At 43.0% G+C, this 27,379-nt stretch overlaps 1 protein-coding gene across 41 annotated transcripts in view; it reads right to left on the reverse strand.

The window, feature by feature from the left end:
- PTPRD (protein tyrosine phosphatase receptor type D) overlaps nt 1-27,379 on the reverse strand; it is a 1,139,460-nt gene that overhangs the window by 8,312 nt on the left and 1,103,769 nt on the right. For all 41 annotated transcript variants that reach the window (XM_083482170.1, XM_083482159.1, XM_083482163.1 and 38 more), the window contains 4 exons: nt 15,675-15,960; nt 14,353-14,531; nt 12,618-12,744; nt 7,693-7,818 (listed from right to left, as the gene is read on the reverse strand). In XM_083482170.1, coding sequence (XP_083338296.1) covers nt 7,693-7,818; nt 12,618-12,744; nt 14,353-14,531; nt 15,675-15,960 — 718 coding nt within the window. The remainder of the gene's footprint in view (nt 1-7,692; nt 7,819-12,617; nt 12,745-14,352; nt 14,532-15,674; nt 15,961-27,379) is intronic.

A 27,379-nucleotide genomic window follows, 5' to 3' on the forward strand; every position in this document is an offset into this window, starting at 1 on the left:
TCCCTGCATTGGAAAGGATGTTCTCTGACATTTAAATCCTGGAAAAACAGAGTCTTTAAGGGACAAGGAAACTGTGAGCTAGTTAAGTGGGACTTTCCCCTTCTTTCTGGTGCAATGGAAGGCATTGGCATGGCTGCAGCGCCAACAAAACCCAAATTCTCTTTATAGCTAACTAAACGCCTCTGGCTTGGCTACTAGATTCTTCTTCCCTTTCAAATGTGTCCCTCTCTTTTCGTAGGAAAGCCATCTGTAAGGCTGCATCTTTTGCCAAGGGGGACTGGAAAGTGCTCATTCATGTATTCTCATCCCTGCTAGTACCGGGTTGTGCTCGGCCACCAGGTCCCGGCACAGCCTCAGCGTGGTGTGGGGTAGGCATCATGCATCAAACTGAGGGTGACCCGGCCACACCATTTGCCAGGCGGCCAATCAGGGCGCTGTGGGGACGTGGCTGGGGCCCATTTAAACCATGGCACGATTCTGGAAGCTCCTCTTTCAGCCTCGCGCCATGGATCTCCCGCCCTCCCACCCTCCTCTTAGGTAGAGTCCCTGGCCTTGCTATGGACTTTGGTTGTCGCCATTGAGGGGCCTGGTAGGACTTTTTCCACTTGGCAAATTGAGTTTGGATTTGATATCCCACTTTATCACTACCCTAAGGAGTCTCAAAGCAGCTAACAATCTCCTTTACACTCTGTGAGGTGAGTGAGGCTGAGAGACTTCAGAGAGAAGTGTGACTAGCCCAAGGTCACCCAGCAGCTGCATGTGGAGGAGCGAGGAATCGAACCTGGTTCACCAAATTATGAGTCCACAATTGGCACCAGCCACTTGACTTTCGCCTACCTCGTAGCAATTGCCACAACTTTGTAAGGTTTGGCGGTTAGGCACTGGAATAGCAATGTGAGGGAGGGAGGGGAGGTGTGGCCATCACCTGCCCCTCCATGCATAAGGGTATCCCGTTAAAGGAATCCGCGGGTGTGGATCTCGTCCGAAGCCCAAGGAGGGGCTAGGGCCATGACTTGACCCCAGCGGGAACCCAGGGGGCCTCGAGTTGATCCGCATCGGTGGGGCTCCCCCTACAGGTGGTTTACTCTTACCAGACTTCCTGCAAGGTGGGCAGGAGTCAGATATAATCTGTTGATGCCAGTGCCTAAGCCAATACCGCTCACGTTCTTTAACCAATAAAGTTGTGGCCTAAATTTTGCTAAATTAATGGAATATGCACAGCTTGTGGACCTAACATATAGAATAAAAGAACAGGGAGAACATATGTTTAAAGAAGGTTGGAAAATGTTTATTGGATATATGGGGGGAATTGTGTACACTTGAAAACATTGGCAGCATTCAGATAAATTCAACGGTGTAAGTAAGTTTTGATGGATGTAATAATGGAATGCTGAACGGTTTAGTCTATATAAAATATGCAGGGATTTATGTTATGCAAAATGAGCCATGGGAAGAGAAGAAGGGAAGTCACTGACATTTTAAGGTTGTTGAAATGAATATTCTAAAATGTAAAACAGAAAATTTAATTTAAAAATTATGGAAAATAAAGAGAATAAACTATTTTGTACCTAGCACAAAACTCTTGCAGGCCTCAGGGCCAGATTCAGACTGCCTATTTTTGTGTTTCTGACATTGCTGGCGTAAGTATGTGCACAATGCACAATCCACTGAAGGACCTGATCACAATTGCTGCGCTTGCTCGTTTTCGCACGTTGTCAATCTGTGCAAGCGCCAACATTTAATAGAAGTGACACAAATTGAGCTATTGCTGTTAACCTTCATGCCTTCCGGATACTTCAGACTTCCTGAATGTCTCTACTTTCCCGCCATGGTAGGAGAAACACAGCAGATGCCATGTCACTGTGCCTGCGAGCTATAACTGTACAGGAGAGGAGGAGGCGGGGAGCTATTGCCAGATGCCAATCTCTTAAAACGCCCCCCCTTTTTTTTGCAGAATGAAACCAATGAATAACCTCAATGATTATGGGAATTCCGATATAGCAGCTTGGAAGCTGGAGGCAAGGGGGGTGGGGAGAATAATTATACCCCAACCAAAGCATTCAGCTATGATTGCCTTGACATGGAGGTGAATATAGGTTGCTTAAAATAATAAACCCAAACAAAATGATAACTTAGTTGATGCTATTCCTTGAGTAGGCTTTCATTTTCTGTCAAATTCCACAGGTACATCCTTCAGCAATGATGCCTGCAGGAGGAGGAGGCGTTTACAATCACCGAAATCAGCAAAGCCCAATGAAAAATTATAGGCTTGGTTTACCCTGATGCAGACCTATAACTCATCTTGTTCATCTCAAATATTTTAAATAGCAGAGACTTCTCTTTTGCCTGATTAAAGCACTCGGTGGCTAAGTACTACAGTCATGTGGATAATTGTCAAAGACACCGGAGCCATTATTCAGTTTGTAGCATTCTGCTGAGATGTTCTTGAACCACGGAGCGCTTTTGCTTCGTTGAAAGTGCCTTTTACTTAAGAGGAAATGGCCGCAATTTACTTGAAGCGGACATGCAGCAAAGCTTGTGAAACCTGCAATGCCAGCAAGTTACTTCACAAATCGCAATCCCATTCCAACGTCACCCTTTCACTGCGAGCAACTGTGCCAGCAGAAATGTTTAGCGTCACGGTGTACTAATTTTTGTCAACTAAAAAGATCGATGGCATACGTCTCTCTTCTCAAGGTATTTTGGGTTAATAACTTAGTGCCTACTGGCTTTTGAGAAATTCCAGCACTGCGTGTCATGAAAGGCCAGAACAAATATCTATAAAAGACATTTCTATCTTGCTTTAATAACTTACATGTTATTTAAGGCTGACACCAAAAAGACTGTGCAATGGCAGTAAGCTAGCCCCAAAACTGCCTAGAAATCGACTCTGCTCTTATACTACTGGTATGACAAACAGTCTGTCCTGAAATTTAACGAGATGCTCATTTATGGCAGTCACTAAAGGAATGCCAAGAATATATTAACACCTTTAGATTGTATCCTCTGCAGCTACAAAGGAGTTTAGGCTTTTTAGTTACGTCTTCACTGGACAGGCAAAGCAACAACAAAGTATTCTATTTTCATTGCTTGCAAACAAACACCTTTGGGCAGCTGTCTGATTAAAACAGTTAATTGAGTCCATTCTCTGTCTAGCCCTAAGAACTAGGTGACCATCTGTGTTTCTATCTCTCCATAGATAAAATCAGATGCCTTTGAATGAGGTTCTGCACAGTATAGAAAGTGTTTCTCACAGATATCATTGCTATAGAAGTGCTGTGTGCAACGGCCCCATTTTGTTGACCCTGATCGTTAACACAGGATGCAAGTGCAAAGCAGAAAGTGGGAAGTAGGTAATTATGTGATACATTACACTGTAATTCATACTGGAAGGTAGGAATAAACACAGAGCTACTTTCACCAATCCATATTCTTCAGTTATTGTTTACGGCTCACAACATTACATTGCTGCTGCCATTTTTGATTTGTGCAAAAAAGGAGTCAAAACATCCATAATAAGAAGTATTGATTTTCCTTCTTATAAGTTGAGAGATGGGAATCCTGTTTCTATAGGTGTGCACAGCTTGTCCCTTTAGATCTGCGCATAGACTGTCATGTGGCGCTTTCACCAGTAACTCCTATAGCAACCTCAAAAGCGCTCGGTAAATAACCCTTCAGGAATCCACAGTACGCAAATGTCTGTTTCCTCTTCATGCTCAGTGTTAGAAACCGAGATATGAAAGCTAGGAGCTGTTGTTGTTGTTTAGTCGTTTAGTCGTGTCCGACTCTTCGTGACCCCATGGACCAGAGCACGCCAGGCACTCCTGTCTTCCATTGCCTCCCGCAGTTTGGTCAGACTCATGTTTGTAGCTTCGAGAACACTGTCCAACCATCTCGTCCTCTGTCGTCCCCTTCTCCTTGTGCCCTCCATCTTTCCCACCATCAGGGTCTTTTCCAGAGAGTCTTCTCTTCTCATGAGGTGGCCAAAGTATTGGAGCCTCAGCTTCACGATCTGTCCTTCCAGTGAGCACTCAGGGCTAATTTCCTTAAGAATGGATAGGTTTGATCTTCTTGCAGTCCATGGGACTCTCAAGTGTCTCCTCCAGCACCATAATTCAAAAGCATCAATTCTTTGGCGATCAGCCTTCTTTATGGCCCAGCTCTCACTTCCATACATCACTACTGGGAAAACCATAGCTAGGAGCTCAATGGCACCTTAAACCTAGGTTATGGGCGCAACAATGGCATATCTAGGTGTGCTTTTTTTGTAACAAGAATACAAAGCTGAAAATGAATTAACTGCAGCTAAAATATTATGTTCATTTTTCACATGGTCTAGACCTTCCCCTGCCCACCCCCCTAATATTTTTAAGAGGGTCTCTTCTTCAGTTTTCAGAGAGTAGCTGGAAGTAGTGGGGGGAGGCAGAAAAAAGTACCCCTTTCCTTCCACTCTGCAGTTTTAATCTGAAATCTTAGGTGCAGTACTGCACTCAGAGCTCAGAAACTGCTCACCCTAATGAAATTCCCTGTCGCAAAATGTGCCTAGAACAATGGGAGTTTCGAACAGTGTTCATGCTCAGTTCCTGTCTGCATGGGTTTGGCCTCAACTACATTGCACATTTCCACCTAAAACAGTTCACATTTTATTGGATACCAGAATTGGACCTCTCCTCCTTTCTGTTTTGAAAAGAGGAGAGAGAGAGATCAAGACGGTGGCTGATTTTTGTTTCTTTCCCTCCTCATTGATGGGAGACATGACCATTCAATTTTGTGGTTGCCTCTCTTTTTCTTCTTTTTTAAATGTGGCAGCCATTTCGTGGTATGCCACACCACCATAGCAGCCATGTTTTAACTGGCACCTGTGTCGCTTCATCAAAATTCCCAATTTCCCAGTGGTCCGAATAGGCTGGCACCTCCTATTTTAGGAAATATATATACATACGATGTGCACAGTTCAACTCAAGGACAAATATCTGCCTTCACAGCTTTATTTTTAAAAAAGAATCAAGCTTGAAACTACTTGGACAATGTCTGCTGGGACCCACCTCCTGGCCAAAGCCAGAATGGGATGCAAAAGAATTTCCAGCAGTTGGGGTAGGGATTCAGTATCCTTCATCATGGTGAACTTCAAGTAACCAAGTCCAAAATGATTTAGGGCTTTAAAGGTCAATGCCAGCACCAAAGTACACCACCAGCTAGTGTAACTGGTGTACTGTGTTATAGTTGCCTGGTGCCCGCCAATATCTGGATGGCTGTATTTTGCAATTTGAAGTTAAAGGCAGGCATGGTACTGGTTCAGCCTGAATGCCAGCTGTAAGTCTGTCCCGTTGGTAACAATGGAAGCAAAAGAGCCTAACTCTGCCTAGAGCAAGCACAATGACAACAACTATATTAGATTTTGCACTTTCAAACTCGAGTTTCCTATGATTTAACGGCTGGGTTTAGGAACTCTCCCATGTGGCAGCATTCCCTGCGTCCCCACAGTATATCTTCTTTGAGCCAACTTTTAATAGCAGCAGCAAAAAGCAGCAATCCTTTTGAGCTGACGGAAGGTTCAGAGTTTTAGGAAGCTGAGCTAGAGTTTTTAACGGAGAGACATTTTTGTCCCTTGTACGCGCAACACTCTGTTAGGTTTCTCTAATCAACGTTATTGCTACAGGGCTTCCAAAAATGGAGACGAGTAGGGGGTTTATCCTGCCATCGAGTGTGAAGTGTTACAAATCACAGCTTGAAAATGGCTTGAGCCAGGCCTATAAAAATGTTTATATACAGTTAATCTTATATCAGCACCGAACCTCCGACTCAGCTGTTCAGATAAGGAATGCAAAATGAAAATTAGCCCGTCAGGGTCACGGCCGCGTAGCTCTTCTCTGCAGACAGATTAGAACGCCGAGGAATAAGCTATGCCAGGAATCAAATTATAATGTGTAAACCTTGTCAAGCTTCCCTTAAGAATGCCATTTGCTCTGCAGTTTTTAAATCACACCACATTAACCTTCCAGCTCACACAACCTAAAGGGCTGTTGCAAAACAACAACGTATTTAAAGCCTTAAGTGGAGACAATTCCTTTAAAAAGTATTGGGAGACGACGGATTGAGCAAGGGAAAAGGTGAATAGCATTTTGGTCCTCTGATCAGTTAACTGTGCTCCATTACAAAAAAATCATTGGTTGGATCCAGACTTAAGTAAAGGTAAAGGGACCCCTGACCATTAGGTCTAGTCGTGGCTGACTCTGGGGTTGCAGCGCTCATCTCGCTTTATTGGCTGAGGGAGCCGGTGTGCAGCTTCCAGGTCATGTGGCCAGCATCACTAAGCTACTTCTGGCAAACCAGAGCAGCGCACGGAAATGCTGTTTACCTTCCCACTGGAGTGGTACCTATTTATCTACTTGCACTTTGATGTGATTTCGAACTGCTAGGTTGCCAGGAGCAGGGACCAAGCAACGGGAGCTCACCCTGTTGCAGGGATTTGAACCGCCGACCTTCTGATCAGCAAGTCCTAGGCTCTGTGGTTTAACCCACAGCGTAAAATAGACACACTCAAATCAGTAGAACTGGTAATTTATGTCTGTTACTTAAATTTGTTAAGGGGTTGGGAATTGTAGCTCTGTGAGGGGTAAACTTCAGTTCCTAGGATTCTTTGGCAGAAAAATGCGTTTTAAATGTATGGGGTATACATACCCATCCAGACTTGCTCTCCCCCTCCTCTTTTTGCACAAAGTGAAATACTTGTTCACTTCTATTTTTAAGTAACTTTCATTACCAAGAGATACACAGTTCTTTAGTATCCATTGTTGTCTTGAAAATAGAATCATCAAGGTGGATACAGATCAAGCCTCCTCAACCTCGGCCCTCCAGATGTTTTGAGACTATAATTCCCATCATCCCTGACCACTGGTCCTGCTAGCTAGGGATCATGGGAGTTGTAGGTCAGAAACATCTGGAAGGCCAAGGTTGAGGAAGCCTGATATAGATGGAAAATACAACAAGGAGGCCTCTGTTCCAATGGGAAGCTGGCAGATCTCGGACCAAGGCATAGTTTGGTTGCTGAGTACATCAGGAAACCAAGGGCAGTATACAAGCAAACTGTAAGGATTACTGTTAGCTCAGTTGGACTTAACCCTTCTCCCTCCTCTGTCCCCCTTCCCCTAAAATTCTCCCCAGCTAATTCTCCCTTCGTCTTCTCACTGGCCCAAATAGGACTAATTTAGCCTACTAGCCCTGGTGATCATCTAATGCTTATTGGATGGATTTCCCCCCTAAATTGATTTTTGAATTCTGAATTTATTGTTGTTCACATTTTATACTGTATTTTATGCTTTTTTTGTTGCATCAATTAAGTGTTTTAAATTTGTTGTTAGTCACCCTGAGCCCGGTTTTCGAAACCGGGAAGGACGGGGTATAAATTATTATTATTATTATTATTATTATTATTATTATTATTATTATTAACTGCTTGGGGTGTGGGTGTGGAGAAAACCCTAGAATAAATCGGGGGACACACAGGGGGAGGAAGGAAAGTTATGTTGTGCAAGCAAAAATCCTTGTGATGTCTGAGTGATTACAGTAAGTTAGCACAATGTTGAAAACAACCCTGAGCACTGACATGTGGTTGGAGGGATGGGGGGAAGCAAAGATGTATCACTTTGAAGTATCAGGCAACTGGACCTACAGCAGTTCTGCTGAACTTACCCTGGCATCTGTGACCTTGAACTCCCTTAGGATGTACTGCGGCATGTTGTACTCTGCCATGGGATCCACCACAAAGTACTGATACCTGGCTGAGCGCTCTGCTGGCCAATACTGGTGGCATTTTTCCTGCAAGGAGGGGAAATAAGACAATTTGTTTGTTTAGATTTCTATGCCAATCTATCGTCCAAGGAGGTTGGAAAAATCACACTTACCGTACTTTTCCGTGTATAAGAGCAGATTTTTTAAAATTAAAAAACAATGTTAAAAATTGAGGATCGTCTTATACACAGATAGTGCATTGGGGGGACTTGTGATAGGTTTGTGTCGTGAGCCTGAGATTGTCAGCGGCTTGTCAGCGTGTTATTGGTGGCTGCGGCAAGGGCTGTTGATGATTGGGTGTCGCTGCGGCAATAGGGCGGGCTATCAGCGGCTTCTGGCGGGGAGGGGACGCACAATTGGTGGCTTTAGTGGCGCGTGTGAGTGGCAGCGTAGTTCATTGGGTGAGCGACTTCCTTCATTCCCCCCCTCCTTCCCTGACTGGATAGTTTGTTGTTCGGTATGGTGTTCTGAGAGTCGTTTGGAGTTTGTTGAGAGAGCTAGTTAAGATCTGCTTCTGTTCATGTATATACCTCAGGTTACGTACTTAATTCGTTCTGGAGGTCCGTTCTTAACCTGAAACTGTTCTTAACCTGAAGCACCACTTTAGCTAATGGGGCCTCCCACTGCTGCTGCGCCACCAGAGCACAATTTCTGTTCTCATCCTGAAGCAAATTTCTTAACCTGAGGTACTATTTTGGGTTAGCGTAGTCTGTAACCTGAAGCGCATGTAACCTGAAGCGTATGTAACTTGAGGTACCACTGTAACTTGAAGTCTGCTGTAAATAATAAACACCTCTAAGTAACCAAGTTACTGGTAGCAGCATCTCCTTCCTGTCTGCAACTGATTGCTTCCGGAAGTCTGTGTATGCTCTGCTATGTTGAACTGGGTCTGGCTAAGATCCTGCAACAGGTTAAAGTTGCGAAACACCAATAGGGCCATCCTCCCCCCATTTTCTTAATTTGAAGTCCCCCCAAATAGGGGGCGCATTATACACAAAAAATACAGTAGTTATCGAAGGTTGAGCATTTACCAGGGATTTAGCCCCCCCTGAAAACAAGAGGACTTGCTTCTGAATAGATATGCACAGGCTTGCACAGCGAAATGTGCTGGCCAGTGGCGGAGGAAGCCACTTGGGGGCGGGGCCTCGAGTCTGCCTGCCTCCTCCCCCTCAGCAGCCCTACAGCTGGGGGGGGGGAAGGCAGCAGGTGGACTGTTTGGGTAGCACGGAGCTTGTGCGCATCAGACGCGTGTCTTGAGCGCACTGCAGGCCCCGCGGTGAGTGCCGCCCGGCATTTTGTCACCCCCCTCAGTGGTAACGCCCGGGGTGGCCTGCCCCCACTGCACCCCCTTCCTCCGCCACTGGTGCCAGGACAACCAAGCAAAAGCCCACCCCTTACTCTCTTCATCTGGATTATTGTAACTCGCTCTATGCGGGGCTGCCCTTGAGACTGACCCAGAAACTCCAGCGGGTGCAGAATGCCGCAGCGAGACTCCTTACGGGGTCCTTGCTGCGAGATCACATTCACCCGGTGCTATACCAGCTGCACTGGCTCCTGGTGGAGTACAGGATCAGGTTTAAGGTGCTGGTTTTAACCTTTAAAGCCCTATACGGCCTAGGACAGGGATTTTTTTGGCTGTGGCTCCGATCTGGTGGAATGCTCTATCACAAGAGACTAGGGCCCTGCAGGAGTTGACATCTTTCCGCAGGGCCTGCAAGACAGAGCTGTTCCACCAAGCCTTTGGCCAGGGCACAGCCTGACTCCCTCCTTTGGCAATCTTCACAGAACTCTAGTCCAATGGTTGCCATCAATTTGATTTGAATTAATTTTATAATGAAATGATTTTAGAATGTTGTATTATTTTATTGTTGTTAGCCGCCCTGAGCCCAGCTTCAGCTGGGGAGGGCAGGATATAAATATTATTATTATTATTATTATTATTATTATTATTATTATTATTATTATTATTATCATCATCCAGCATCTGCTCCCAGATCTCCCTTGTCCCTCAAAGCTACCGCCAGTCACAGCTCTGCCATTAATTAACAAACTCAAGTACAGTCATACCTCGGGTTACAGACACTTCAGGTTGCATTTTTTGGGGGTTACGGACCCACCGAAACCCGGAAGTACCAGAATGGGTTATTTCCGGGTTTCGGGGGTCGCGCACGTGCAGAAGCACTAAATTGTGCTTTGTGCATGCGCAGAAGGGCCAAATCGCTACCTGCCTGTGTGCAGACACAGCGCTGCGGATTGCGAATGTGCATCCCACACTGATCACGTTCGCAACCCGAGCATCCACTGTACTTGAACTACAGCAGCCTATGTATCTTCACTTCTCACCGTCATTCTGCCTTTACCGGGTTTGCTTGAAACAATTCTTTCTAGATGCTGCCCATTTTGTTCTTCATGTTCACAGCTCCCTTCCTCTTTTATCTTGTCCTCTTCTGATAGCTCTTGAACACCATTGCCCTATGACTGCATTCATCTAAATTCCTTCCCCACTTGTCTTGAAGACTCTTTCCTCCTGATTGTGTTGTACACTAAAATTAACAAATGCTTCAGGTATGCGAAGCACTTGGATTTCCCTACTGCTCCCACCCCAACTTGAACACCCATTAGGGTTAGCTCTTAAGGAGCTAACTTTTTAACAACAACCTCGGAAGGCCAGAAATGCAGGGCTTTTGCAAAATGCAGAGAAACTCGTAGTTCTTGCATGGACTCCGGTTGCAAAAGTCTGAAAAGCCCATAGGAATTGGGGTGTGTCCAAATAGCAATGCACATGTTTTATGAGTGTATAATATTGCTCTTTTTGATAATGGATTCATTCGTCTGGCAAATGTCTGAGGAAGCAACATGATAATCAAATACACAGTTTAAGGCTGTGAACAAACTGCCAGAACTGCAAGAGACAGGAAAATAGGTACTGGGCAATTTAAAAAAAAAGACTTAAAATTAAATTATTACAAGACTGGCTTAAAAGTTATCATCCATCTATATTTAAAATATAATACTGCTTTTCAAATCATATAGCCAAAAAATACATATAGCTTTTCAAATAACAAATAATTGCATCTCTATAGTTAAATGGCTTGGCATCTTTACTTTACATAACTCTTACATAGTGGATGAAACACCTCTCTCTCTCTCTCTCTCTCTCTCTCTCTCTCTCTCTCTCTCTCTCTGTGTGTGTGTACATACTCTCTCTGTGTGTACACATGCTAAAGTTCTTAGAATTATATTTGGACAAGGAACTCTTATTTTTAAAGTACTGACACTGATACCAATATAGCAAAACAAAACATTTTGATATAAAACCAAAGTCTTCTGAAAACAAAACAACAATGTTCTTTTTAAAAGCACTTGAATATTTCCCAGCCAGCTGCAGAACTACTAATCTTTTCTCCAGCCATGTATAGAACAGTTAATATTTACACAAATATTGTAGAGATTTATTAGCATTGCAAAGTGATGTGAATTATTTGTTGGCTTTCTCAGACCTATAGTTGAAAGAGTTTCCTTTGAATGATCACTTGGCTACAGATTTTAAATATTTTGGAAAGAGCCAGCTCCTGTCACTTTGTACCAATGACCTAAATTTCAACCTGGTTCACAGCCTGTTGAATTTCCAGAGCTGGTGGCAACTTAGTCATAACTTTTCGATTCCTTTGACAAAGGAGATCCACCTGGTCTTTACTCATAGAACTAGAATATGTTGCTGTACTTGAATATATGTTTTCTATGTTCTGAAAGTGGCAGGACTCGTGAGGGTAGGCATAACAAAAGCAAATAATTCTTAAATGTCAGTCCTAAAATGCCAGTGTCTTGCAGAGAACAACTGGGACCTAGTTCTCACAAACATCAGGTGATGAGGTGGTAAACCTTTGTCTGGATTGCACCACTTCTAAGACTGAATGCTCCTTCATTTATTTATTTTTAACAGAATATGTTCCACCCTAGCCTTTTCCCTGCCATGCCTAGTTTTAGGAATACAGTGGTACCTCTGGTTGTGAACGGGATCCATCCCGGAGCCCTGTTCGCAACATGAGCAGAACGCAACCCGCATCTGCGGGTCGCGATTCGCCGCTTCTGTGCATGCGCGTGATGTCTTTTTGAGCGTCTGCGCATGCGTGAGCGGCAAAACGCGGAAGTAACCCTTTCCGGTGCTTCTGGGTTGCTGCGGGACGCAACCTGAAAAGATTTAACCTGAAGCAAACGTAACAAGAGGTATGACTGTACATGCATGTTCATGGGGAAGCAGTCCAGGGTGTGAGCCTTCACCTGCAGACTAAAGAAGTGATGCTGTTAAGACAAAATACAGGCACCTCATCTGATGTTTGTGAGAACTAAGCCACAGGGGCTTGGACTAGTTGACCCTATGGGTTGACTCTACACTTCAGAACATATCCAATAATCCCCTGTCGTTATATTGCAGGAGAAGCTCTATAGTCACTGGCTAGGTGCTTTTCAAGGAAAGTCACCCTCCATTATTAATTTTTTCATTGAGGAACCTGGAAACAATGTTTAAGAACTAACGCTCTCTATAAACCTTAGCCTATATCCTTGACATGATTGGGAGCTACAGGAAATGCCGCTCCCCAGATCGTATGTTGATGTTGTATGTACATACATTTGTAGGTTTTTATTATGTGTGTCCTTGAGAATTAGCTTCCTATCCATTATGACTAGTGAAGACTATTGCCTAGATACCAATAATAGTTGGTCCGGTGTAAGTAATTGCTCTTTTGAATCACTTGCTCTTGCTGCACATCCTATGCCAAACCAATTTTTGACATTGACTGTCTGGAAATGTGCCACATACTTACTCTGCCCATTTCTCGCAGTTTAGTAAGCATGACTACGATGGTTGAATTGTGCTCCCAAAGCATTCTCCAGAAATCTTCCGTTGTTTCTGCCAAAGGTCCCTGTGTAGCGATATAGGCTTTTTGTTGCCTAAGTTTAAAATATAAGGGCAAACATTTACCAATCCAAGCAAGTCAAAGACTCTCTTGTTGAATGTAAACATTCTGCTGAACCATCAACTCTAAGCCATGTACAGCTGTAAATTATTGAACGTAAGCACATTAAAAACATATTAAAGATTGTTTAATCAAACAATAGCATTGTTTTGTTTTTTTGGAAGTTTGTGGAAGAAATTGCACTGTTAATATTGTGATTTATGGCTTTATCTTATTTAAATTTTAATGCAAGTCTAATAGCTCAATTTTGTGAGTTGCAAAAAGCACTTAGGAAACACTTAGTGGTAAAGTTCCATTTTTGCATTCAAGGCTGGCTGTCATACAGTCTATTGAGCTTATGACTTATGGCTCCAAAGCACTTTTTTTTTTGTTAAATCTTCTAATGATGCAAAGTATCGGGAAAAGTTTTGAAGTCATGAAAAAAGGTGGGAATGTGGCAAGCTGGTTCATTTTCCAAGAAACATGGCCACACTTTCCCCTTCTACAAGTAGAAATCTGCTATTTGCCCACAAAGGCTCAGTCCACACATTTAGTATCTGCATAGTATCTTAAATAACCAGCTGTTGGAGTCCTACTGTTTGTAACTGTGCTGCATTTCTGTACCATCTGTTTGCTGCTTTACTGCCAGCATTCGAGAACAGCGAACTGAAACTTCCATATGTTAGTATCTTAACATGTATTATAGGAAAATCAATCTGTTATTGCTGTGACTTCCCATTTTCAGAAGCAGGCACATGATAATCAAGTAAAACTCTACATGACAGCAGTTTAGGGGAAAGGCCCTTTTGGTATTTTCCCTTTGTGACGGGGAACCCTTTGCAGTGCCTGCTCTGCCTACATTGCTCTGGCAGTGATGGGAAAAGATCTAGGCAAAGCATACCTCTTTTCTCCAATAGCATTAGCCCTACTGATAAGGCAGCGATGCTGAAATGCAATGCAGAGAAAAAGCGACTCTCCCTATGAGAACAGACATTTGACTTTGCTGACTGGTACAGGTAAGGTAAAGGAACCCTGGACGGTTAAGTCCAGTCAAGGATGACTATGGGGTTGTGGCGCTCATCTCGCTTTCAGGCTGATGGAGCCGGCGTTTGTCCACAGACCACTTTCCAGGTGATGTGGCCAGCATGGCTAAACCGCTTCTGGTGCAACGGAACACTGTGACAGAAACCAGAGTGCACGGAAACACCGTTTACCTTCCCGCCACAGCGGTACCTACTTATCTACTTGCACTGGTGTGCTTTCAAACTGCTAGGTTGGCAGGAGCTGGGACAGAGCAACGGAAGCTCACTCCGTTGCGGGGATTTCAAACCGCTGACCTTCCGATCGGCAAGCCCAAGAGGCTCAGTGGTTTAGACCACAGCGCCACCCGCGTCCCTCTACTGGTACAGGAAGAAACCATGGTACTACAGCGACTGCCACAATAGCAAGAAACAGCTGTGTAGCACATTGGGTTGTGTCCAACTGTGTTAGAGCAGACCCACTGAAATTGACCCACTTCTGTCAGTCTTTTCAGTTTTTACTGAATTTGTAAAAATGAGCCTTTTTTCATTTTACCACACAGAAAAACACTGCCTTTTAGTACCTGTATCCATCGATAAAGCTGGCATTGATATAATCAGACCCTTCTACCCCTCTAATAGGCTGCAAACATATCCTTGTGGATTCATATGGCATAATATTAACAAGGCGATTTTTAAATTTATTACATGGAAGATTGGCACTGATGAATCTTGAAGTGTGAGCTTTAGAGCTGGCTAGCCGCTGTGGAAAGAGAGAAAGAGCATAATTTTGCAATTTAATCAAACCAAACCTTCTTATACAGATCATTTCCTATCACTTCTTCACACGGCACATTGTTAAACTATGGAACATGCTATCACAAGATGTTGCGGTGTTTCTGGCTGGGAAGGCTTTGAAAGGGGGTTATAGAAATGAATGGATAATAAGGTGATGTCGGATGCTACTAGCTAATGTGGATATGTACTAGCTTCAGGAGGTATGCTCCCAAACACCATTTGCTGGGGTTGGGGAGTGAGAGGGGCTATTGCAACCTGTGGGCTTCAAACAGGAATCTGGTTAGCCATTGTGAGAACAGAATGCTGGACTGGACAGGCCTTTGCTCTGATCCTGTGGGGGGCATTCTTGTGTCCTTGTCCAATTGTTTGTTGAATCTCACATGCAAAAAAATTACATGTTTCAGAACCCTGCTTTAATGCAACACTAAACTCTTTAGAAAACAAACTTATAAAGGTATATTTGGGTCTACCTTTGAAGGAGAACCTGCAATTGATCCAGAATGCAGCAGCTAGACTGGTGACTGAGAGTGGCTGCCGGGACCACATAACACCGGTCCTGAGAGATCTGCATTGGCTCCCAGTGCGTTTCAGAGCACAAGTCAAAGTGTTGGTGCTGACCTTTAAATCCCTAAAAGGCCTCGGTTCTGTATACATGAAGGAGCGTCTCCACCCCCATTGTTCAGCCCGGACACTGAGATCCAGCGCCGAGGGCCTTCTGGCGGTTCCCTCATTGAAAGAAATGAGGTTACAGGGAACCAGGCAGAGGGCCTTCTCGGTAGTGGCCCCCGCCCTGTGGAATGCCCTGCCATCATATGGAAATAAGCAGCTATCCTATTTTTAAAAGACATCTGAAGGCAGCCCTGTTTAGGGAAGTTTTTAATATTTAATGCTGTATTGTTTTTAACACTCGATTGGGAGCTGCCCAGAGTGGCTTATTATTATTATACCCCCTAGCATAACGACTAGAATTTAGACTCTGTTGCTAATCCTTCATAGGGAAATCTACCAAAGCACATGAACTCACCCTAGACCCATCTAACTTCCCCCATCGCACCCTGGTGTAACAGTTTTCAATGTAAAACTGCGCGGGGAAACCCCCGTTACATACCTTAAATTCCAGTTCCATTCCTGTGACATTCTCTCCTGCTTCTATCTGTGTCAGCTTCTGAATATATGCATACAGGTTTCTGGCTGGCACTTCGGTATTTCCACATGTCACTGCTTCAAGCAGTGCATCGTGGATAAAGATGTATTGGTCCTCTGTTTGAACCATGTAATTCCTCTGGGCTCTCATTAGTGTTACGTGGCCATAAATATCTACAGTCTTTTCATGCTTTATTCTCTCCAGCATGGCATCTATTACAATGAAACAGCCGGTCCTGCCAACTCCAGCACTAGAGGGAAGAAAAACAAAACACAAGATACGTGTAAGCGATAGAAACATTACGGTACGACATTTCTTGACATACTGTCATGGCAACATACATCATTGCAATTGATCCTGCTTCCCAGTGCCTTTTTCACTAAAAAAGGAAAAGGAAAAAAGCAAGGTGCTCATATCTTAATACAAGTGCTGTGTTTGTAAAAATTGACCACCATGGGCAGTTGTTTTTCTTCCCCACATTGGTAAGTACCATCACAAAAAGCACTACTGCTTCCCAACATACATGCTGGTTCTGCTCATTTTTAGGGTATTTTTTTGATAACCAGGTCCCCTTCTCAAATTACCTCAGTCAAGCGAGAATCATTTACCTGTGATGAAGATCTGGGTTGGAAAGTTCCATGAAATTCAACCCATTCACCTCGTTCCAGCATGCAGTTGCTCATGGCACTACTGTTGAATCTCTCACAAAGAAGCCGCTCCCAACACTATGGAAGTGCTATGGGGGAAAGCCCTTTGCTTGCAAGTGGCAATGAGTCATAGAATAATAGAAATGTAGAATCGGAAGGATGCAGAAAGCTGCAGAATTTTTCCAGGATGAAGAGGAACCAGCAGTAAGCACCCTTTGCATTTGGTCAGTCAAGCAGCTACAAATACACCTAACAGTAATCTCATCCAGCCCACATTTTACAAGCTTCTCTGCAAGAATATTACAGGGGACTTTGTCAAAAGCCGCACTGAGATCAAGATACACTATGTCCACAGCATTCCCCTTGTAATGCTGTCAGGGAAAGAGAGAGAGAGAGAGATTCGCCTGGCGTGACTTGTTTTTGAGAAACTCATGCTGGGTCTTAGTAACCACAGCATCCTATTCTAAGTGCTTAAAGACCAACTGTTTAGTTAACTTGTTCGAGGACCTTTCCTGGTACTGATGTCAAGCTGACTGGTTGGTACTGTCATACGTGTGTCATACGTGTGGAGGAAAACCTTAAACACGTTGCAGAGTTCAGCAGAGCTCCCCCAAATAGACCAGAGGCAATAATACTTCATTCAGCAGAGCTTTACTTGTGCTGAAGGCAAATGAGCGTAATGGTTATCAAATCCAATACAATCAGGATTGGCTCAATCCATACAAAAATCTAGGTGCAGCACTTATTATAACTTAACTCATAATAAGACTAAACCTTAACACTAAAGCATCCTATGTACAGAAACATCACACCAAAAGAAAGAGAGAGAAAGAGAAAAAAGTAAAACTCAGGCTCCTTCTGGCCTATATTTATAGTCAGCATGACTCTGCAGAATAGAGATGAGAGAACTAGTTCAAAGCAGCTTCTCAGAAGGTATAACCCAAACAATCATTAACCCTCCTGCCTCTGCTTCTCTCACACAGAGAAGCTTCTAGTAGCTTCTAGAATTAATCAGGATAGGAAAGATTTTTACACATGAGATCAATACTTTCTGCACTAAGAAATGCAAACTGACAGGTGCTTCTCTCCCCCCCCCATTTTAAAGATGGGGACAACCTCCAGTCTGCAGGGACCTCCCATGTTCTCCAGGAATTCTCAAAGATTATAGACAGAGCCTCTGAGATCCATAAGCTCCTTTAGTACCCTTCAGTGCAGCTCACCAAGCCCTGGAGATCTGAATTCATTTAAAGTAGCTAGGTGTTCCCTTACCACCCTTTTTCCTATACAATGGTACCTTGGGTTACAAACACTTAACATTTAACACTTCAGGTTACAAACTCCACTAACCCAGAAGTAGTACCTTGGGTTAAGAACTTTACCTCAGGATGAGAACAGAAATTGCACGCCAGTGACACGGTGGCAGCACGAGGCCCCATTAGCTAAAGTGGTACCTCAGGTTAAGAACGGTTTCAGGTTAAGAACAGACCTCCAGAATGAATTAAGTTTGTAACCAGAGGTACCACTGTATTGGGCTGCAGCTCCCTCCTTTTATCATATGTTCTATTATCACCAGGTTGGGCACTGCTGTCCTTTCGGGTGAAGACAGAGGCAAAGTAGGTGTTGAGCAGTTCCACCTTCTCTCTGTCAGCCAATAGCATTTCTCCATCTTCTTCATGTAGAGAACCTCCTACTTGCTTGTTCTTCTTCTTGCTTCAAACATAGTTGAAGAAACATTTTTTAAAATTATTTTTAACCTCTCTTGCAAGCCTGAGCTCATTCTGAGCTGTAGCCCACCTGACATTCACCCTGCAACCGTTGGCTACTTGTGTATACTATTCCTTTATGATTTCCCGTTTTCCATTTCTTATGCTTAAATCACATCTGTAAGCTCCTTAAGCATTTGTGCCTTCAATATTTCACCTTTAAGGAACTCCCATCCATCTTGGACTCCATTTTCTTTGAGTATCTCTGACCATTCAGTTTCACCCAGTAGTTCCTTGAGCTTTTTGAAACCAGCCTTCTTAAAGCATAGAGTGCATGTCTGACTACACTCATTTTTCCATTGCTTTTGTATCAAGAAAACCAAGAGGACATGATCACTTCCTCCCAAGGTTCTCAATACTTCTTGGTCAATCAGTTTCTCCCTGTTGGTGAGAACCAAGTCCCCTTGCTGCTGCTTCCACCTTCTGTGAAATGAAATTGTCAGCGAGGCAATGGAGGAGTTTGCTAGACCTTTCATTCTTGGCAGAATTTGAGTTCCAACAGATATTTTGGTAGTTGAAGTCTCCCATGACTACTTTATCTCTCCTTTTTGAGTGGTAATTTGCTGTAGGAAGGCATCATCCAAGTCTTCAGCCTGGCTTGGGGGTTTATAGCAGACACTCACAGTAAGATCTCTCTCCTACATTTTTTACCCATATACAGTGGTACCTCAGGTTACAAACCTTCGGGTTACGTGTTTTCAGGTTGCGGACCATGGGAAACCCGGAAGTACCAGAAAGGGTTACTTCCGGGTTTCACTGCTGGCGCATGCGCAGAAGTGCCAAACTGCATCACGCATGTGCGCAGATGCGACACTGCAGGTTATCAACGCTGCAGGTTGCAGACGTGTCCCCACCACAGATTACATCCACAACCCGAGGTTCCACTGTACTCTCAATCTGCCTTTCATGTTGTGGATTTCTTCAGAAGTGTACACATCCTTTACATATAATGCGACTCCCCTTCCCTTCCTGTTTGGTCGACTCCTTCTTAACAGAGTATACCCCTCCATTTCTACATTCCAGTCAGAAGTGTCATCCTACTAGGTGTCAGTAGTGTCTATTAGGTCCTATTTGCTACCCTATATTAAGAGCTCAGATTGGTCTTGCTTGTTTCCCATACTCTGTGCATGAGTACAGAGACAACTGAAACCATGAGTCATTCCCTCCAGCTGCTTCCTTCTTGCAGTTTCCTGCCCTTTAGCCGGTTACTGGAGCACCACCTCAGTTTCCTGTGCCTCAGTGAAGCTATTCTCCACGGTAATATTGTTTCCATCCCACTAAGGATTTAGTTTTACACTAATTGGTATATTAGTGTATTTTCAACCTTACCACACATTGCAGGTTTTACTCCAATTAACTAAATAAAACCTAAAAGAAATGAAATATTTGATTCACACTACTGCTGTTGTCTGGCACTGCAACAATTGCTTCCTGGGCTGAGGGCATGTATTTGGTGCCCTGAGCACTGGGCCTTTTTTGAATCTTTCATGAGATTCAGTTCCATGAAAATCTTGTCAAGGGGTGAAAATAAATATGTGTTTGAGAGACTGGGAGAAATGCAGAATATCTGAAAAGACGCTACATAGACACAACATCACCAGGCAAATAGCTAAAACCAGGATCACATGATCCATGATACTCCCAGGGGCTCTCCAATCACCTTTGTTAGTTGACTTCCCTGCAACATGCGTGAGGCTGAAATCCACGGCACAAGAATGTGGCTTTATTACAATTTTCTTCAAAAGTGGCCAATTTAAATCCCATTTTTTATTAAAGTAGGAAAAGCGCCTTTTGTATTTGTGATAATAACATCCCTTAAACCAGCTAAACCTGCAAATACAAAAATATCTGATGTCCCTTTTGTTAACGACTTTAAAAAACAACGATTTTTCTCCTAGCTATATTCAACAAAGCCCACTGACATTTAGTTCAATCAAGAGTGATCAGTCTGCAGTATTGCTTTGTTAACTAAATTAGATAAAGGAATTAATTTGTCTTTTATTTGTATGTGAAATAAATAAATAAATATAATATATTATATTATTTATACCCCACCCATCTGGCTGGGTTTCCCCAGCCATTCTGGGTGGCTTCCAAAGAATATTAAAATACAATAGTCTATTGAACATTAAAAGCTTCCCTAAACAGGCCTGCCTTCAGATGTCTTCTAAAAGTCTGGTAGTTGTTTTTCTCTTTGACATCTGGTGGGAGGGCATTCCACAGGGCGGGTGTTACATATACATGTTACATATACATTTTTGTCAGAACCACCAAGGTCAACTAAGCAACCCACATTTCTCTTATCTAGCTCATTATTCTTGGATTCTATTATTAAATGCTTGTTTGGGTCGTTCCGTCCCCCCAACCATCACTGTTGTGGAGTGCATGACTTAAACTGAAGGATTAGAATTCTAAAAGAGTAGGAAAGTCTCTTTGATCTTGCAGAGCTGAGCTTGGTGGTATGGTGATAATAACTTCTGTGCATTTTGCTTCCCTCCCTAACTCATTTCTATAGCGCTGAGTGTCAAACATAACATGAACAGTACAGCTGATAAGCAATCTGTGGGTTATCTAAGCCTTTCCTTGTCTGAGTTGCCAAGCACTGTTCCTTCAAAAGGTACAAACTAAGCCCAAAGCAGTTAAGTTTGTTACGTTTAGCCGGAAAATCTTAGAGCAAAAGAGGGGGCAGGGGGAGATCTGCCTCACCAAATGCTAAACTCTATGGAAGGGGTAGCCTACGTACGGCCCTCCAAATGTTCAGGCCCTCCAACTCCCATCAGCCCCATCCAGCATGGCGAATGGTCAAGGATAATGGGAGGTGTAGTCCAAATTGGGTACCAATGCTCTGTGGTCTAAATTTTAAAAACATGCTGATGGCAATTTTCAAAAGTTGTCAGAATGTGGTTTGCATGTGCACAAGCAGTTATAATCCTTTAGTAAAATATAAAAAATTACTTATGCTATGGATGTTTTGGTCTTATCTCATATTTGAAAGCAGGTAACATTATGCATGTATAAGTGTATGGGGGTATATCTATATGTATGTATGTGTCCCTGTGTGCCTGTGTGTGTGTGTGTACATTGTTTTTTGCTTATGTTTTGGCCTGTAGCAGAGGTGGGGAACCTGCAGGCTGTAGGCCAGTTTGGACTGCAAGGCTGTTTTTTAAACACCATGTCCACTAGTTGATCAGCTGACATAATTCTGATGGGTGGGTTATGTCAGCTGATAGGCAGGGGGAATAAGTCCTGCTAAATTTGGCAGGATTGAATGCAAACCCCTTCCTGATACATGAAAGGGATTTGCATTCAACTCCTTGCTAAAATGAAGGGAGGCCTTCATTTTAGCAGGAGGTTCCATGCAAACCCCTTGTAATCTGGAAAGGATCTGCATTGAAACCCCTGTAAAATCAAATACCGGTATTTTCTCTCTCTCCATTTTAGTGAGGTGCTTTGACGTCCCAGCATTAGGACTTTGATTCACCAAATCACCTGATATCGGGAGACTGCGAGGACAAGCCTGGTAAGTTTCTGGTCCACAGATCCAAAAAGGTTCCCTACCCTTGTTCTATAGAATAGGAATGAAAAGTTCATTTGCTCAGCTTTCTCTGAAGTATTTAGAGCTTCACAGGACTATTCAATTTGTCTGGTGAAGAGTTCTATGAAGCTCAAAAGTTTGCATGCCTCTACCCCATGAGTTCTGCATCACTTTTGGAAATTAATCTGGCAACTTGAAGGAAAAACAGTTTCGAACATGATAATGCCTGATGCATATTGTTTGAATGGAGACAAGGCTGTTCTCAGGATGGGGGCTTAGGTCATGAATGTCAGCAGCAGGTCTACTCAGAAGTAAGTTCCACTGTGTTCAATATAGCAAAGCCCTACAAATGTGAATACACCATTGCAGCTACGGCCAAACAGTTCTACTTCTTGTAACAACTTCCTTTCATTCCCTTTACTCAATAAGACTGCTACCAAACTCTAACAGAGTGTGTGTGTGTAATCTTTTTATTTCAGTTAGCAACAGAAATTGCAGTGTTTACAAGCCGAAAGACTATGCAATCCATTAAACAAGCATGCCTACTAGGAAATTGTTATTGCTTCAGTGCTATCATTCATCCAGTTCCAACATTTGTTTTCAATATCTGCAAACACAACTGAGTCAGTCCTGTGAGTTGAAATATGCTTAATGTCCCATGATGTGATACAGCTACAGTATGCAGAAAAGGGAAATTAAGAGGCATTCGGGGGCCATTCCATACTGAAGGCATTGTGTGGTTGTGCTTAGAGATTGGCTTTTCTGATTAATTTGTTGCTATTACAGTGCTGACCCTTAACTGATATTTCAGTGATCTGGCAAGGGAAGCCATTGTAATTACGAGATTTCACAGGCCATTTATTTGGAAGAACAAAGATATTAAAATATGGGCCAAAAATCATTTAGGACATATTTGACATATATCAGGGGATAATCCGATTGAATATTGCGGCTTTGGAATATATAGAGACTGCCATTTATGAGGTTCGAGTACATAAAGCAACTGTGATAAAAACAGAACGAAACAAAAAAAGCTGATGGAAAGGTACAGAGTTTATGGAGAAGTTATATGGTAAATTAAACGACAGTGCCAAAAACAAAAACAGAGCAATTTTGCTAGGAAGATTATTGTGATCAGAAAACAAACTGCACCATTTTCACACAAAAGCAGTGTACTCACAGTAGCTGTACACAGTCAAAGTATTAGAGTTTTATAGGGATAGTCATTCGAATTAAGTAAGTAAGATAACCTGCACCATAAGCTACCCAGAACTTATTGAAGAAAGACGGGGGGATACAAGCAGGGCTTTTTTTCAGCCTGAACTCACTGAAACTCAATTCCAGGACCTCTCAGGTGGGCGCCATTGCCATTATAAGAGAACAAGGGTGAGTTCCGGCACCTCTTTTTCTAGAAAAATAGCACTGCATACAAGTATTTATGTTCATATTTAGTATACTTATATCCAGTGCTTTTTTAAAGAATGAAGCTCTGTGGGTGCTAGTACAAAATGGCTGCCATGGACACCAGGAAAAAAAGGCATCAGTACTCCTTACTAGTAAGTACCATCACAAAAGCACTGCTTTTATTACAACATTCTTCAGTTGGTGCTGACCTTTAAAGTCCTAAACGGCCTCAGTATTCCTGTATACTGTATACCAGCATACCTGAAGGAGTGTCCCCACTCCCATCGTTCTGCCTGGACACTGAGGTCCAGCTCCGAGGGCCTTCTGGCGGTTCCCTCACTGCGAGAAGCAAAGTTACAGGGAACCAGGCAAAGGGCCTTCTCGGTAATGGCACCCGCCCTGTGGAACGCCTTCCCATCAGATGTCAAGGAAATAAACAACTATCTGACTTTTAGAAGACATCTGAAGGCAGCCCTGTTTAGGGAAGTTTTTAATGTTGATGAATCATTGTATTTTAATATTCTGCTGGAAGCTGTCCAGAGTGGCTGGGGAAACCCAGCCAGATGGGCGGGTATAAATAAATTATTATTATTATTATTATTATTATTATTATTATTATTATTAAACTCAAAGTGGCATACATGAGATTCCTAGGCAGTCTCCTATCCACACACTGCTTAGCTTCAGCAAGGTGGTTGTGTCATGTGCCCTCTGACCAAAGTAACAGGAACGATACATAGATTGGGAGTCTGATGGTGGAGGCAAGGACTGGTCGGCTGCTGGTGACAGACTTATGGTTGACACAGATTCTTAGCATTAAAAAATGGAGCTGTCAAGTGGCGCTGCTGCCTTATTGCCCAATGCTATTTTGTCATTCCACTGAATAAGGAAGCTTAATGGCTAAAGAAAATTCTCCTGATGATTACTCAGAGGACTGCTTTTTGATTCACATCAGTGAAATCAATGGGCTTAAGTGTGATTAACTTATATTGGCTGTTAGGTACAACAGCTATTCAGATCTGTGTTATACCGCTTAGAGAGTTGTCCATGCTTTTCAGGTGGGAACACAGCGTGCAATTAAAGCAATTGCAGATAACAATATGCATACAATTGGCAACAGTGGTTTAAATATGCATTTTGCAGTGTGTAAGGCCAGCATGCAGGAAGGCAGAAATATCTGTGGAACCAAAGGGGGTAGGCTTTGAGCATCTTGGTGTTTTGCTTCATCCAGGCACACAACATGTACATTTGGATGACACAGGAATACGTATCTTAGGTTGGTACAAACACTTTAATGTTCTGAATTGGGTCAAATTAATTTCTAAAGGAAGATTGTAAAAATATAATGTTGTATAAGTCACATGTGCCTATTGCTTCAGAATCAAAATGTAACCTCAGAAGCACTTTCAATAGGACATGGTAAATTTCTGTTTCATGGACTTCATTCTTCAAGCTGACGATCAGCTAATTGTTGGCACTGAGGAAGCCCTGTGCACAGCTGTACCCAAGCCAACAAACAGTAAGAAGTTAAGAATAAAGCAGCAAGACTGGGACAAGGTAGATTCATGTCACATGACAGGGAAAGCTTCTGTACTGTAGGGTAAGTTGTGTAATGCAACAATAGCTGTTTTGTTCAAATCAGTGGGAATAATGTAAGTATCTGTTGCAGAGTGCTGTGTACTTTACAGCACTTATCTTTTTCCTCCGCACAATACCTGCAGGAAGGTAAGATAATGCTTACAAGGTAATTTTATATTAGACAAATCAGTGGGAACTAATTGTACCTAATACAAGAAGCAAGTACTATACACAGCAGGCTTAATCACTGCCATTTAAGGTTGCGAGATTTCCACTGGGGAAAAAAAATAACTGTCCATAATAATCACGTACAGGAGATGTGAATGTGGAGTTGATTTAGATTATACCACTTATTGCTTTCCATCTCTGTGGTTCCATTCATGGAGAGATTGAGGCCCAATTTACTGATTAAAGTAAAAAGGACCCCTGGACAGTTAGGTCCAGTCAAAGGCGACTATGGGGTTGTGACGCTCATCTCGCTTTTCAGCCCGAGGGAGCCAGTGTTTGTCCACAGACAGCTTCCTGGGTCATGTGGCCAGCAGGACTAAAGCACTTCTGGCACAACAGAACTTTGTGATGGAAACCAGAGTGCATGGAAACGCCGTTTACCTTCCCGCTGCAGTGGTACCTATTTATCTACTTGCACTGGTGTGCTTTCAAACTACTAGTTTGGCAGGAGCTGGGACAGAGCAACGGGAGCGCACCCCATCGCAGGGATTCGAACCGCTGACCTTCTGATTGGCAAGCCCAAGAGGCTCAGTGGTTTAGACTACTGATTACACATCTAGTGAACTGTCTCTCCATGCATTTACGTTGCTTGCATGATGATCAAAAGGTTTGGCATCAAAAGGTATGGTGACTTCTGGGCAACTTTTAATTTCGAGGCACTTCTCAAGTGTGGTTTTAATCAGCCTGAACCACATGGGTATCTATGCATGTGGCCACACTTTCGGTTATAGTGGGAGTCAGGTTACCAAGGCAGCATGTAAAGTGAGCTTAGGCACCCATCTTAAGAAAGGCTGTGGAAATCTCTCTTGGCTTCAGTGAGAGCAGAAATAAATAAATGAATGAGCGATTAATGCTCAAGAAACAAAGTCATCTATCCTTCCTAGAATATTTTTTAAGACCAAGGCAATTTGCGATATCAACAGATGGCATATTACCGTGGAAGCAACAAGGCACATTTTGTGATGTCTGAGTGACAAATTCCCACTGCTACAGCTTTTATTGCTGGGCTGCAGTGCCTCTCTTTTGCCTTGTTGTGTTTACTTCCAACTGGGCTACAGGGGAGGAAGAGGCACAGATCCCCATGTATTTCCTGACAAAAGATGCCCTTTACAAATATGAGGATTTTTCTCTTGAGAGTCGATGTACCCAGCAGACAGATTGCTATACCTGAACCAGACTTGACTTCAAATCCCTCCTCAGATGCTAATTTCATGGGTTGGCCTTGTGAGCTTCTGAGCCCCACCAATTTACTCTATAGTTCTGCTTTAATTCTCCAAAAGAAAACGAAAAAAAGGAATAATAGCGACCTACCATGCACTGAATGTGCGATATAAAATTGCAAGTAAATAGTTGCAAGGATCACTGAATAAACCTGTATTTATATGGAAAAGATGATAATTTGTAGGGATCCTAAATCTACATTTCAGCTCTAATCAACAAAGGGACTAAGCATCAGAGAGGCACAATATTCTCTAAGTAAGTGATTATCATTAGAACCTATTTAGAGGGTTAAAAAGGGAGCAGAAAGAGACATTATTCTAGTTTAGAAGCCAATGATGATGCATAGCTAATTATAACATTATGAAATTAAAAGTGGAGATTATTACCCTAGGAAACAACAAACCTCAATAGCACAGGTATCTGTCATAAATGAACACCGCTTTAAACTATCATTTAACCTGTGTGTATGCATACATGTGGAGCAATTAAACAGGGAAGCTGTGGCTCAAACTCAATGGCTGAATTTGAATCAGGTGTTTTGAGGGGAAAGACTAAGATGCCAAAAAATGCAACTGAATTTAGTGGCAAAATCTCCTTATCTTAATGGCACTTAATTTCGCCCGTGGTATATGGCATGGACTTCTTCACAATGTATTCAATTCCTATTATGGTCTTTGTGAATTTATGCAATGCATGCATAAGCTAGGATAAAAAAACTTGCGAACAACTTGCAAGGACCATGGCAAACCCTGTCCCTTTCCTCTTCATATGTATTGTGTTTGTATCAAGACAAGCTGCATACCCACCATTTTCTAACTTGGCCTTTGTTTGAACTTAATCTCAACCAACTGGTTTGCTGAACTGCATTCACTGCCAGCAACTGTGATACAGAACAAACACATGCAACATGTAGGTGACCTCTATCATCTTTTGGGGACCATGTGCAGGAGGGACGAAAAAAGTGCTGGATCAGCAGGCAGAAGGAACGGTCACATATCCATTGTAAGACGCCTTTAAAATTTCTGAAAAATAACACATGCAGAGCTTGGTGCAGCCACATTTACCCTTCCCTACAAATCGATTCCTCTTAAAGGAGGGCGTGTGTTGTGATCAGATCTCTAAGCACCCCCCACCTCCCAGCTTGGGCAGGGCTATGCCCTGCTCCACTCTGGTTGGTCGTTTCACAGTCACTTGGACCCTAAAGCCAATGGCTTGGCTTGGGGGATGGCCGCAAAACATTATTTAATCCCTGTGCGATGTTTGCTGGACCTCTTTGCCTTCGTGCAGCGGATC

This window comes from Podarcis liolepis (assembly GCF_965112155.1).
Source record: "Podarcis liolepis genome assembly, chromosome: 17".
NCBI lineage: Eukaryota > Metazoa > Chordata > Lepidosauria > Squamata > Lacertidae > Podarcis > Podarcis liolepis.